Below are 13,170 nucleotides of genomic sequence, written 5' to 3' on the forward strand. Positions count from 1 at the left end.
GTGGCAGGTGCCTAGCTGGACTGAACGTGGACTCACTGACTCAGAGAGAGCTCTGCGAGCCGTTTCTTGCCCGCTGGTCCACTGGGCCCTGTCTCCCTGCTCACTGGCCAGCTAAGTGCTTAGCTGCCCTGGAGTGGTTCCCCAGGCCGGTCGATTCGGGTGGCCTGATGGAGGGCGTTGTGGTTCCTGGCGGTTACCTCCTAGGGTACTACTGCCTTTTTCTTTGGAATGGTGAACCTTTGCCAGGGATCTGAGGCGAACTCGAATCAGCACTCTGTAATGCTCAGGCTCATGAAGCAATGTGCTTTGCATTGTCTGCCATACTTGAAGCTAAGCTTACGGGAACAGCCTCTCCCGGCTCTTAATCCACATGCTTTCTTCAGGCAACTGCAGCGGAAAGTGCTCCCTTGTCCCGCGCGCTTCCGCTGATGGCTCTCTTCTCTCCTTGCCAGGTGCTCCGGAGCCAGGTGCCACTGGCCTTCGTCCAGGCAGGCGTGTGCAAGCCACAGAATCATGAGGACACTCGAAGACTCCTCCGGGACAGTTCTGCACCGCCTCATCCAGGAGCAGCTGCGCTACGGCAACCTGACGGAGACGCGCACGCTGCTGGCCATCCAGCAGCAGGCCCTGAGGGGTGGGGCCGGGGCTGGAGGCCCGGGGAGCCCCCAGGCTTCCCTGGACATCTTGGCACCTGAGGACAGTCAGGTGCTGCAACAGGCCACGAGGCAGGAGCCTCAGGGCCAGGAGCATCAGGGTGGTGAGAGCCACCTGGCGGAGAGCACCCTCCACCGGCTGTGCCCACAGCCCAGCAAGGGCGAGGAGTTGCCCACCTATGAAGAGGCCAAGGCCCATTCACAGTACTACGCGGCCCAGCAGGCAGCGCCCCGGGATCCCCGCGGTGCCCCAGGAGGCGGCAGGCGGCAGGATGAGGCCCTGCGGGAGCTGAGGCACGGTCATGTGCGCTCGCTGAGTGAACGGCTCCTGCAGCTGTCGCTGGAGAGGAACGGTGCCCGCGTCCCCAGCCACATGAGCTCCTCGCACAGCTTCCCGCAGCTGGCCCGCAGCCAGCAGGGGATCCCAGCCAGGGCCCCCCTTCCTGAGGGCCCCGAGCCCCGCGGGCCTCCCCCTCAGTACCCGCACCACGTCGTGTTAGCTCACGAGACTGCCACTGCCGTGGCTGAGCCTCGATACCGCGCCCGTGGCAGCCCACACCTGCAGCACGCCGAAGTCAGGTAACTGCTCCCACGTGACTGTCCAACCCTGGGCTATCTCGCAGTGTCCCCTGGGGAGATGGGACAGCACCTGAACTGGCACCAGCCCCTCTCACCCCTTCACCTCCTTCCTTCCAGAGTGGAGAGGGCTGGTGGCTTGCAGGAGAGAGGGCCTAGCAAAGGTCGCAGAGGGATTAGTGGCATTCCTGGCTTGACTTGCATCTGGACACTGAGTGGACACTCGGTGGTGCACCGAGCTGTAGCTTTGCCGTGACCGGGGATGGGGGTGAAAGGTTGGATTTCAGAAAGAACTTCCTGAGGACAAAGGGCAGGAGTCCTTGCCAAACTGTTGGCAAGTGAAGTAGGAAGAAAGGGCGTCCTCTTTCCTGAAGGCCTTTTAGGAAGACGTGGACAGCTGGGCTTGCTCAGCATGCTAATTGGTTGTCACTACTGACCGGAAGCCAGGAGGACCGGGCAGGTTGGTGTCCTTAGCCACCTGTCTCCGCTGTTGGTTTTCTGGCTGTAGTTGGGCCCTTTCTGCGCAGGTTAGGGGAGGCTGCTGGGCCAGGGCCGGGACTCTGGGGGCCCTGAACGGAATGATTTAACTGTCTTTGAAGACATCCCCTCTGGCTTCATCTAGAGAATAGCCGGGAAGGGACCAGCGAGGAAGCTGTGGGCGGTCAGAAGGAGGCAGGGAGTCTGGGGCCTTGGCAGGAAGGAGGCTGTGGCACCTGCTGAGATGCTGCCATGCTCCCTACCCACCGCCAGCACCCGGAGACCCCTCCTCAGGGCCCAAGGATTGGCAGGCTTGGGTAGCTCTAGGTCAGAGATCAGGTCCTTCTGGCGCTTGCCGAGTCACCCACTTTCCCACTGCTTGGGTTTCCTGAGCAAGCAGCCGAGGGTGCCTCCTCACTTGGGGGAGACTGGCAGCCCCTCTCCCCCCGCCCCAGAATCCTCCCCCTTATCTCCCTTCTCAAGGCTCGGTCAGGAAGAGTCAGGAAGCTGAGTCCGAGGTTTCTGCTTTTGGAAGCAGCCTTCTTGAACCCTGTCAGGAAAAGATAATATTGCCGCCAGGAAGTGGCCTGCATGCCGCAGAACACAAAGGGAGGGGGAGGGGACGCCGAGCGGAAGGGAAAGCGAGTGTGAAGGGCGGCAGAGGCTCTTCTTCCTCCACGCCTGCCCCCTCCCCAGCCAAGTCATCCCTGAGGAATGCCTGGCCCTGTGCAGAGGGAGCGAGAGCTTCAGTTACACCAAGCCTGCCTGGCCACAATGTCCCAGGGGACACGCTCTGCCCAGATCCCCCCGGAAGCCCAGCCTTGGGGATAGGGAGCAGCTCCCCAGTCCGGCCTCTCCTTTGGGCTAATGCGATGTGGGTCGTTTGTTGACAACTAGGGCCAAGGACTTTTCTAGTCTTTGGGAAGACCAGGGGAGTGGGGGGAGGGCCCCCTGTAAGGTGGGGGGAGGGACCCAGATGTGGACTTCAGTTTTTGCGGGGCTGCTGCAACTTTAGGCAATCCCTTGGGCTCCAGAGACACTATGCCTGCCCCTTGGAAGTCACCTGGCCCTAGCAAGGTTCCCTGGCTCCTTGGTCCTTGCTCCCTTCGGTCCTGAGGCTGATACGGACACCAGTGTCAGAAGCCAGTCACACTGTCCCCAACCTCTGCATAGTCCAGGAGTGGCACGGCTTCCACAGAACTCCTGGGGGCGGGAATGTTACCCAGAGACTAAGCAGAAGCCCCATACCACCGGGGAGGTGGCAGAGGGGCCGCTGCGTGGGGGTGTGTGTGTCTGCCCAGTGCTGTGCCAGCCTGGAGGGCCAGCCCCCAGGGAGGCTGGGGACCCTGGGAGCAGTGACAGAGGAGTGCCCACTGTGAGGAGCGCAGATGGAAGTGGCCCCTGTTTGTCAGATACTGCTCTGTCTCGGGTGAGCTCTGAGCACCACCTCTTGTGTCACCCAGGATCCTGCAGGCCCAGGTACCGCCCGTGTTCCTCCAGCAGCAGTACCAGTACCTACAGCAGGCCCAGGAGCACACCCCGCCCCCACACCTCACCACTCTCAGCCATGGCCCCCCTGGCGGGCTGGAGGGGCCGCCAAGTGCCCAGGCCTCCTCGGGAAGCGCCCACCTGGCCCAGATGGAGAGTGTGTTGCGAGAGAATGCCAGGCTGCAGAGGGACAACGAGCAGCTGCAGCGAGAGTTGGAGAACTCGGCTGAGAAGGCTGCCCGGATTGAGAAGGTAGGCCCTGCCACGGGAGGTGGGGCTGGCTGGGGCCTGAGCAGCCCAAGGGAAGGCTGGATTTCTCTACTGTTTGCCCCCAGCCCCTCCTGGCCCTCCGCGCTGACTCCAGACAGCTGCGGAACAGCCCTGGGTGATGAGAAAGAGCCCTTTCATTGCCCCCTGCACACGGGCACCCTGGCCCAGCACAGCCCCTCCTGCAGACACCTCCCATAGAGAGCCCTTTGTGTCCCCCCACACAACAGGCCGTCTGTTCCAGACCAGCCCTAGCCAAAGAGAAAATCCCTCCTCGTGAGGAAAAAAAAGACTAGCGACTTGTTAGGTAGCAGGCTGGCTGGCAGCACGCGCACAAGTTCCTGGCAGCCAAGTGTGAGGGGCAGCTAGTGGGTGGAGGGACTGGCTGTGTAGGGTGCTTGGTGACAGCTGGGAGAGACACACAGTCCCCCAGGCAGAGGCACTGGGGCCCTGGAGGTGACTCCTGGGTATTGGTGAAGGTTGACCAGTTGCAAGCAGGATGGCCTCTCTCCTGCTATGTCAGATCTGTCAGAGCAGCCCAACATGGCTGGAGTCCAGGCCTACCACTGACCCACATGTTCGGATGTCCCAGTGGAGGCCAGCAGAAGTGAAATGCTTCTCTCTGGATACTGGGCACACAGTGTTGGCCCTGGGTTCACCCAGCATCTGTCACGTCCTTGGGCCCTCCAAGCTGTGCGAACAGCAATCCAGGGCACCTCAGAGACCAGAAGATTCCGACCGTCCCACTGGAGCTTTGGCTCCTGCCTCTTACCTTCTCTGACCCCCTGCTCTGAGGGAGAGCAGTGGCTGGCCAGGGGTTGGTGGGGGAAGAGGTCCTGCCTCTGGCGTGGCCACTTCACTTGAGCTCTGCTGTCTGCCTCTTCCAGCTGGAGAGTGAAATCCAGAGGCTGTCCGAAGCCCACGAGAGCCTGACCAGGGCCTCCTCCAAGCGGGAGGCCCTGGAGAAGACCATGCGCAACAAGATGGACAGCGAAATGAGGAGGCTGCAGGACTTCAACCGGGACCTGAGAGGTGACTGCCTTTGGGGGAGCACCTGTTGAGAGAGGGCTTGGTTCATCTGTATGGGGGAAATTTTTGAGAATCTGGAAAAAAAAAAAAAAAGCATATTGACTCAGAAGGACCCAGGACTCAGAGGGGCTTGTCGGTGGGCTAGACCATGGAGTCCCTTCTGGAACCCTCCACCTGCTTCCCGGGCCCTGAGTGGGACATGGCGCATTCCTAGGGGCTCCTGCCTCGCTAAGAGGATGCAGTCCATGGGGCCCCAGGGGAAACCCAGGTGGGCAGCATCTTCCAGCTCTAAAACATCTTTCCTTCATTTAAAACAGAGAGATTGGAATCTGCCAACCGTCGCCTCGCCAGCAGGACCCAGGAGGCCCAGGCGGGCAGTCAGGACATGGTGGCCAAGCTGCTTGCTCAGAGTGAGTAGGGGGTCCCGACCATGAGCCTCCCCTGCCAGAGCAGTGCTGTGGGCACGTGGCAGGGACTGGGCCAGACGTGGGCCTGTGGGCTAGGGGAAGAGAAGGATCTGGTTTTGTGTCTACTGGGAAGCTAGGGAATGGTGGCCCTGAGACCTGTGCTGGCCAACCACACGGGTGCACCAGGCAGCTGGAAGCTGAAGGAAGAGGGGAGGGGATCCTGAGAGAACTTCAGGGGATTCTGGGAACAAGGAAGTGGCAGGCATCTGATAGGAATGGTGGAAACTAGGAGAGAGGCTAGAAGGGACGCCTAATGCTTTTGCAATGAGCAGAGGCTAAAGAAGAAGCTCTAGAAACTTCTGTGCAGGGCAGGGGTGGGAAGCCAAGCACCCCTACAAAGTGAGTGAGTCCATGAACTGGTCCATTCATTCACTCACATGTGTCCACTAGCACAACTGTGCCAAGCACCAGGTGGGTGTTTTAGCAGAGTGAGAACAAACCCCCGGATTTGGCCTGGAGGTCAAGAGACAGGGGGTGGGCTGTGCAGGTATAAGCTTCCACACACAGGAAGAGGATGGCAGGAAGTGGGGGGTGATCCTAGGACTAGAGGCTGGGTGAACTCAAAAGAGGAGGCATTGGGTGGTATGTGGGAAGGGTGGCACGGAGGAAGGGGCCCACAGGGAAGACTGAAGTCTGTGGTGCTCCCAGCAGGAGTCACACAGGTGGAAGGGCAGCTTGAGACAGATCCTTGGCTGTGTGGTTCAAAGTCCAGGGCAGGGGCCTGGAGGGACTGGACAGGAGCCAGCTAGGCCGGTGCTGTGGGCTGAGATGGGGAAAGGAGCCGTGGATCTTGGAGGGGTCAGGCTGCTGGGAAAACCCTTTTTGGGGGTCTCTTGTGAGGAAGTACAGGACTTTAGGGGGCCTGCCCAAGGAAAGAAGTCCCCGGCCAGGTTTCTGGAGGCTGCTTTGGGGGGTGGGAGGCCGCCGGGAGGCGTTTCCGCTCCCCAGGGAGCCAGCCAGGCCGTTCTTGGCTGCTGGCTGGAGCCATTACTCTGGCAGCCGCGGGTGACCTGGATGCCTGGCATTCCAGAGCTGGCTGTTCCGCCCCTTGGCTGCTCCACCCTGCCGCGCCGAAGCCCTGGCCACGAGCTGCGGAGGGGGTGGGAGGACACAGAGGGGACACAGAGGGGACAGAAGCACATTCCTGCCCTGCCATGGTGTCTGCAGTCCTACTGGCCCTCCTCCCCCTAGCCCTGCCCTCCCACTGGGGGGCTCACCACACCCTACCACCACCAGCCTATTGCCCTTATCAAGGTCCCACTGGCTGGAGAGGGCTAAGACTTGAGCCTCCCAGCTACCACAAGGGCCTTAGGGGTTGTCCAAGGCAGTAGGAAGCTTCTGGAAGTGGCCCTAGGCAGCAATTCCTGGCAGTAGGAGCCACCCCAGAGGGCCTCGGGGTTCTCTCCTTGTTCTCTGGGGTCAGCACTCGAAGAGCAGCGCAGCCCTGCCATCTGGGTCTGCTGCCCGGCAGGTGTGCAGCCCTCGGCCACAGCCTTTGGGACAGGCCTGGGGCGGTGCATACTATAGGGCTGTGGAGCCCACACAGGAGAAGGAGGCCCCTCTACCAGCCTTCGGAGGTCCCGAGGGAGCCAAGAACTGGCCTGGATTGGCTCCATGTGCTAGATCTGCCCCAGGCGCCTGTCAGTGCCTCCTTGGCTTCCTGGTGCAGGGTCATAAACCCTTGGCCTTCTAGCCCGGAAGTTGTACTGTGGTCCTGTATAATACGCCCTCAGCCACACATGGCCCAAAGACGAAAACTCGGGCAAAGCTAGTGGGACTAAGCCTTCCCTTCTCCCATCTGCCTGAAACAGTGCCCGAAGCCATAGGTGCCGCGTTGGCCGGAAATTCAGCCGGGTCAGGGTGCTGCTCAGAGGCAGTGCCTGGGATCTCACTAGGAGCCCGGAGGAGGGATTTTCTCTTGGCCAGGACTGGTCTGAAACAGACGGGCTGTTGTGGGGGACGCATGGAGGTGGGCTTGAGCCTCCAGGACCCAGCCTCGGAGAGGTCTCTGCAGACTGCACACGATGATGTCATAGTCAGGGTGGCGAGACCCCCAATCACACATCTTTGCATCAGGGCCCTTTCCCTGCTTGGCTTTTGGGAATCTGTAAACATCTTGGTGGTCTCAGGAGAGGGGCCTGGGTCTGCGAAATGAACCCCGAGGCCACTGAGCAGCGAGAGGGGCAGGAGGTGCAGGGGTCTTGTGCCAAGGTTGGCAGCGGTCTGGCCCCAAAGCCCAGGTTCCCGCCAGGTTGCATCTCTCGCCTTCTGGAAGTAGGGGTCGCTTGTTGACCTTGGTGAGCTAGAGGTTTCTGTGGAATAAGACGTGTGTAAATGCAGGCTTGTGGGGCCGGGTCCAGGGGCAGGTTCCCCTGGCCTGTGCTCACTGCCCCACTTGACGGATGACTGAGCCTTGCCCCTCTCATCTATAAAAAGATGTCAGGGCCCCCGCCTGGCTGCTCTGTGCTCGATTACGGGACTAAAGAGGAATTTTGAATGTTTGGGACCTGGTGACGCATGGCACAGGTGGGACACACTCATGGCACGGGAAACAGTACAACCTAGCGATTACTGCAAAGGTTCTGGCACCAAGATCTGGCTTAAATCAAGCCTCAGTTTACTGTCCGGTGAAACGGGATAGTAAGGGTACCCAACTCCTGGAGTGGCAGTTGTGTCGCTCCAGTGGGCAGCACAGAGCTTGGCGAGGACCAGCCAGGAGGGTCACGAGAGGCTGACGGAGCCCATGTCTGCCTGCAGGCTACGAGCAGCAACAAGAACAGGAGAAGGCGGAGCGGGAGACAGCGCTGCTGCGCGGCGCCATGGAGGACCAGCGGCGGCGGGCGGAGCTGCTGGAGCAGGCGCTGGGCAACGCTCAGGCCCGGGCGGCCCGCGCTGAGGAGGAGCTGCGCAAGAAGCAGGCGTACGTGGACAAGGTGGAGCGACTGCAGCAGGCGCTGGGGCAGCTGCAGGCGGCCTGCGAGAAGCGCGAGCAGCTGGAGCTGCGGCTGCGCACACGCCTGGAGCAGGAACTCAAGGCCCTGCGCGCGCAGCAGGTGAGCGGACAGCATGGAAGTGGCATCTGCGGTTGCCGCCTCCCCCAAACTCCTCCCTGACTCGGCTTGGAGGAGCTAAGCTAGGCTGGGGTGCCGTGGAAAGCAAAGGTGAGGGTCTTTGCCTCCACGTCCCTCTCGTTCACCAGCACTAACTGCCTGGCCCCTGCCCAGCTGCAGGAGTGGGAGAAGGAACGCAAGGCTCACCCTTGGCTGCCCTCGCAGGCTTGTGGAGAAGGCGGGCACTAGGTTCTGAGACTCTCCTCATTTTGCTGCTTACAGACCAGATACCCCGCTTCCGGCCTCTCTCCCTCCCTACCCAGGGTAGTGCTGCCTGCTTTGCCCAGTCCTCTTCTGGTTGATCTTTGATGGTGTCCTGTCCCCGTTGCAAGGACCATTTCTGTGTGGTCTGTGACGGTGCTCACGCTCCTGGCCCAGGATTCGGGGCAGATGCACAGATACCCACACCTAGCCCCTCTCTGTACAAACCCGTGCGGCAGCCGGAGTCCTGTGGGCGGTGGAGGGCCTGTGCTGTCACCACCCAGCATGGCCCCCTATAACCTTGGTGCCTCTTGATTTGCAGAGACAAGCAGGCACCTCCGGCAGTGGCAATGGTGGCACTGGGGCCCAGGAGCTCAGTGCCCTGCGGCTGTCGGAGCAGCTGCGGGAGAAAGAGGAGCAGATCTTGGCACTGGAGGCCGACATGACCAAGTGGGAACAGAAGTTTCTGGAGGAGAGGGCTATGAGGCAATTTGCCATGGACGCAGCTGCTACGGCCGCCGCCCAGCGCGATACCACTCTCATCCGGCACTCCCCCCAGCCCTCACCCAGCAGCAGCTTCAACGAGGGCCTGCTCGCCGGCGGCCACAGGCACCAGGAGATGGAAAGCAGGTTTGGCATTGCAGGCCAAGCGGGTGGCACGTGAGGTCAGGGGCAGGGGGTGGTGATGTCCAGTCTTCGATCCCTGGCAAACAGGCCCCTGTCGCCATAAAGTTCAGCTGTCCTGCCTGCTTTGGGCTGACCCCAGGGTTTTTTTGTGTTGTTTGTTTGTTTGTTTTAATTCTTTTAAAATTGAAAGGTAGTTATACAGAGAGAGGGAGACAGATTTTCTGTCTGCTGGTTCACTCCCCCCAATGGCACAGTGGCCAGAGCTGGGCTGATCGAAATGAAGGCAGGAGCTTCTTCTGGGTCTCCACTGTGCGTGCAGGGACCCAAGCACTTGAGCCATCTTCTGCCGCCCTCCCAGGCACTCCAGCAGGTAGTTGGACTGGACATTGAGCAACTGAACCTTGAACTGGCACCCATGTGGGATGCCGGCACCACAAGTGGAGACTTTACCTGTGTGCCACAACACTGGCCCTGTTATTTACCCATGGGGGTTGTAAACACTCCACTTCCCAGAAATGCCCACCACCCACTCCTAAGTCATGCCAGGCTGCAGAGGTGTTGCTTGCCATCCAACCTCTAGGCTGTTCCCCACCCATTCTGGAGTACTGCCCAGTGGGACAAGGGCTGTGTGTGGTTCAGATCCTTCTAGAACCTTCCCCTTAGCATCCTGCCTTTGCTGATGTGAGACGGCCTAGTGCCTCATGTTCCGGTAGTTTTGCAGTGCCTGGGCTCTAAGAACACTGAATTCCAAAACTGTGATGAGAGCTCCAAGTGTTGCCTTTTTTTTTTTTTTTTTTTAAGATTGGTGTATTTATGTGAAAGGCAGAAGAAAAGAGAGGGAGGGAGAGACAGAGGCCAAATGCCAAAGCCAGAAACCAAAACCTCCCATCAGGAACTCTCCTGCCTGAATGGTAGGAATTTGGGAACTTGAGCTGTTGTCTGCCGCCTCCCAAGCACGCTCACAGGAAGCTGGGTCGGAAGGAGAAGTGTGTGCTTAAACCAGCTTTGCCAGCTCTCCATCTGGGAAGGCCACCACAGGCCCTGCTAGCAGAGGGGCCACTGCAGGCGCGGGAGATGGGAGATGTGGTGCTGGCTCCACGGGGCTGACCAAGCAAGTGCTCGTGGCTCTGTTCCCTCAGGTTGAAAGTGCTCCACGCCCAGATCCTGGAGAAGGACGCTGTCATCAAAGTCCTGCAGCAGCGCTCCAGGAAAGAGCCCGGCAAGGCCACCCCGGGTTCCCTGCGGCCTGCCAAGTCAGTGCCATCCATCTTTGCAGCTGCGGCCATGGGGACCATGGGCTGGCCAGGGCTCTCGCCTAGTGAGCAGCCAGCAGATGCCCCCGCCAGGCTGGCTACAGGTGAGCGGAGGTGGGCAGGTGCAGTGGGGAAGGGGGTTTCTTTCCCCATCTTAGGGTTGGTCTGAGCATGAGCAGCCAGACTTTGCCCCCCACAGCTTCATTGCAATTATTGGGGTTCTAGAGCAGTAAGTCCCCAGTGGGTGCGGTGAGCTTAGGCTGTTCCTTTTCGGAGCCACATCAGTGGGCCAAGAGCATTCACCACCAGCCTCTGCCTTTCCAGCAGATAGGCCAGCCGTGGAGGAGCTGGTGGCTGCCTCTCCCCTCCCTACCCACGCCAAACATGGGAGCAAGGATGGGTGCACCCAGACGGACAGCCTGCCGGACAGCACCCCTGCCTGCCCGACACCGGAACCTGACAGCCTGGTGGGGTGCGGCAGCGGCCAGAGGGCAGCCTCTTTAGGTATGGCTCTAGATTCTGGAGTGGGCAGGGTGCGGGCACTCAGCTGTGGGTAGGAGGGCTGGTTGGTTCCTGAGCAGAGGAATTAGAAACCCTGACAGGGGGTTCTGGTGCTGCTTTCGTGGTCTCTCTGCCATGTATAGTGTCCAGGATGGGTATCTGAGATGGCAGAGTTTAACAAATGACCCTGCTGGCACTCTCCGGTTAGAAGACTTGTGGAGGGGAAACAAACTGAAGAAGAGGCCATTTCTCTCTTTTTTTCCTTCCTTTTGGCTTCCCGTTCACACTCGCCTTTGCATATTTGCCTGGGCCTCATGATCTCAGCAAACCACAGGCACGGGAGGAATGCGGGGCTGCCTTCCTGCCTGGGGCCTCTGCCGGGGCTCCCTGCCGCCAGGTCAGAGAGAGACGCCAATCCGGCGGCCATGTTAGGGAGTAGGTCTTCAGGGCTTGGCTGAGGGATGAGGGCGTAGAGAGGGCTGTGTGTGGTTAGCTGAGTTCATGGGAATGTGGCTGCTTGGGCCACGGGGCTTGCAAAAGTTCGGGATGAAAGAGCCTTCCTTAAAATGAGCCAGGACTCTGCAGGAGCCATCTGGACCTAGCATGTGTTGTGTCCTTGTCTCTCCCCAGACACCGTGGCTGCATCCAGAGGTCAGGACCTGTGTGACATGGTCGAGATACTGATCTGAAGGAAGTGGTGCCTCGGGGGACCCTGAGCCGCGTCCCCCACCCCTCCTCTGCTTTCTGCGGTTCTCACCATTCCAGCAGCCCCCCACTACGGCTCCCCGCCAGCCGTCATCTGCCTGCACCCGGACAGATCTGAGAGTGTGAGCATCCAGGAGGACCTCAAGGCCCCAGGAGGACGGTGAGCCAGCCCTGCCCTGCTGCCCCAGGCTTGCTGCTGGGCTGGGGCAGCAATGGAAAACTCCGAAGGCAAGCTAAGTCTTCCTCTAGCAAGACTGGCACTCCTGCAGGATCAGGAGGGCAGAGGTTGGTTTGGGAAGCTGATTTCAAGGTGGCTGCCTAGAGACACCCAGAGGAAACCGCATCGATGGTGAAGTCAGCCCTGTCAAGCTCTGGCCCCAGCCGACCTCCTCTGCCCTTGGTTCCTCACACTTCCCTGGGATGGCTCAGACTTGAACCTTTGAGGGAACCCTTGAGCCTGAGCCTTATGGAAGCCGCAGTGTGTGGCCTGGAGGGGAGGCGGTCCACAACAGTAGGCCAAGGGCCAGTGTGCAGACTGTGAGATCTCACCCTTGGAGCAGAGAGCACCTCCGTGGGTCCCACTGCGCTCGGCTGCCTTGGTGGCCACTGTTCCCAAACCCTGGCTGTTCTCGGGGGTCTTTCCTCTGCTCAAGTTCGTAACCCACGGATTTCTGATTTGTGCCGCCTCTTCCTCCTCCTCTGCCTTGAGGCTGCTCTCCAGCGGCTGTGGGCTGCCTGTCGCCGGCTGCCTGTGCGGAGACATGCCAGGAGCTCGGCTGTAAACACTGAGCCAGGTGGAAGGGCCACCGCCTGCGCCAGGCCATCGGCTGCCATGCCCTCACCTGAACCATGCGCCTCCAAGCTCTCCCAGGCCCCGGGAGAGGCTAGGAGAGACTGTCTCGTCCCCCGACCTGGGAGTGGGAGCAGGAGTGATTGGAAACTAGTTGAGAGCTGTGACTCCAAGAATCCTCGGAATGGAGTCTCCTGTCACGAAATGGCACCCATGAGGCTGGCTCCTCCAGCTATGGCCAGCCCCCTGTGGACTTTGGGGGGCAGCGCCCCCCTGGGGGGGCCAACCAGCGGGAACAGTGACCGAAGCCCTGAGCAGTGGGTGTGTGTTAGCAGTTCTGTCTTGTACTGTTTTGACTTCTTGAATCTTTGTTTATTTCCTTTGCTGTTTTTAAGTCCTATATATGTTTTATCTCCATGGCTCCTTGAGTTTCCTTTTTTAAACATTTGCATTTGCTGGACAATTGCATATTTTTTTAAACTTCCCTACCCTTCTGTTGAAAGCTGAAAACTGCATTTGGTTCATGTGCATTGTTTACAAAGCCAAAAGGAAAAAAAAAAAAAAAAAGAAAAAAAAGGCAAAAAAATATTGTGAAAGTAAAAAAAAAAACACAACAACTTAATATATTTTGGATTAATATTTGGTATTTCTTTTTAAAGTATTTTTTTTTTTGTGCTGTGAACAATTTTCTGCCAAAGACCATGGTGTGTGTCTATATGTTTTAAGTTATCATAAATATTTAATATGTAACCCTGGCTGTTTTGTTATGCCACCCGGGCCAGGACTGGTGCTGCATTCCACTGGGTATAACAGTATTTTAATAAAAAATTTTTAAAAAAAGGATTCGACGTGACGTGAAATATTGAAAATTGCAGTTGAGGGGAAGGGGAGGGAGATCAGCCACCTCATCGTCCCATCACTTCAAGGACCCAAGGACTCTGGCGTGGCTGCCTGAGAGAGAGGCTGTTGTTTTTCCCCACTTTGAAAGGACATCCCCTAGGGCTGGGGAGAGTGGCAGGAGTCTCC

General features: G+C 59.1%; 1 protein-coding gene across 3 annotated transcripts; it reads left to right on the plus strand.

Annotated features, from left to right (window-relative positions):
* The first annotated feature begins 470 nt into the window (after positions 1-470).
* Positions 471-12,686, plus strand: AMOTL2 (angiomotin like 2). 3 transcript variants are annotated; one of them, XM_040965160.1, is made up of 9 exons: positions 471-1,232; positions 3,170-3,446; positions 4,349-4,493; positions 4,808-4,900; positions 7,715-8,010; positions 8,591-8,898; positions 10,035-10,252; positions 10,473-10,652; positions 11,280-12,686. In XM_040965160.1, the coding sequence occupies exons 1-9, from the start codon at positions 514-516 to the stop codon at positions 11,336-11,338; spliced, it is 2,295 nt and encodes a 764-aa protein (XP_040821094.1). In that variant the 5' UTR covers positions 471-513; the 3' UTR covers positions 11,339-12,686. The 3 variants fall into 3 exon arrangements, with proteins under 3 accessions (XP_040821094.1, XP_040821097.1, XP_040821093.1); XM_040965163.1 differs by having other exon boundaries at positions 10,476-10,652; XM_040965159.1 differs by having other exon boundaries at positions 472-1,232; positions 7,715-8,006; positions 8,593-8,898; positions 10,476-10,652.
* Positions 12,687-13,170: the final 484 nt, after the last annotated feature.

The sequence above is a fragment of the Ochotona curzoniae genome, unplaced genomic scaffold (assembly GCF_017591425.1).
Source record: "Ochotona curzoniae isolate NIBS_2020 unplaced genomic scaffold, NIBS_Ocur_1.0 contig_1302, whole genome shotgun sequence".
Taxonomy (NCBI): Eukaryota; Metazoa; Chordata; class Mammalia; order Lagomorpha; family Ochotonidae; genus Ochotona; species Ochotona curzoniae.

Excerpts from the sequence above, each read along its gene's own strand:
- AMOTL2 (XM_040965160.1), top strand. The coding sequence starts at position 514 with ATGAGGACACTCGAAGACTCCTCCGGGACAGTTCTGCACCGCCTCATC. Across the intron at positions 4,901-7,714 it reads GGCCAAGCTGCTTGCTCAGA|GCTACGAGCAGCAACAAGAA; the intron begins GTGAGTAGGGGG and ends GTCTGCCTGCAG. Across the intron at positions 10,653-11,279 it reads CCAGAGGGCAGCCTCTTTAG|ACACCGTGGCTGCATCCAGA; the intron begins GTATGGCTCTAG and ends GTCTCTCCCCAG.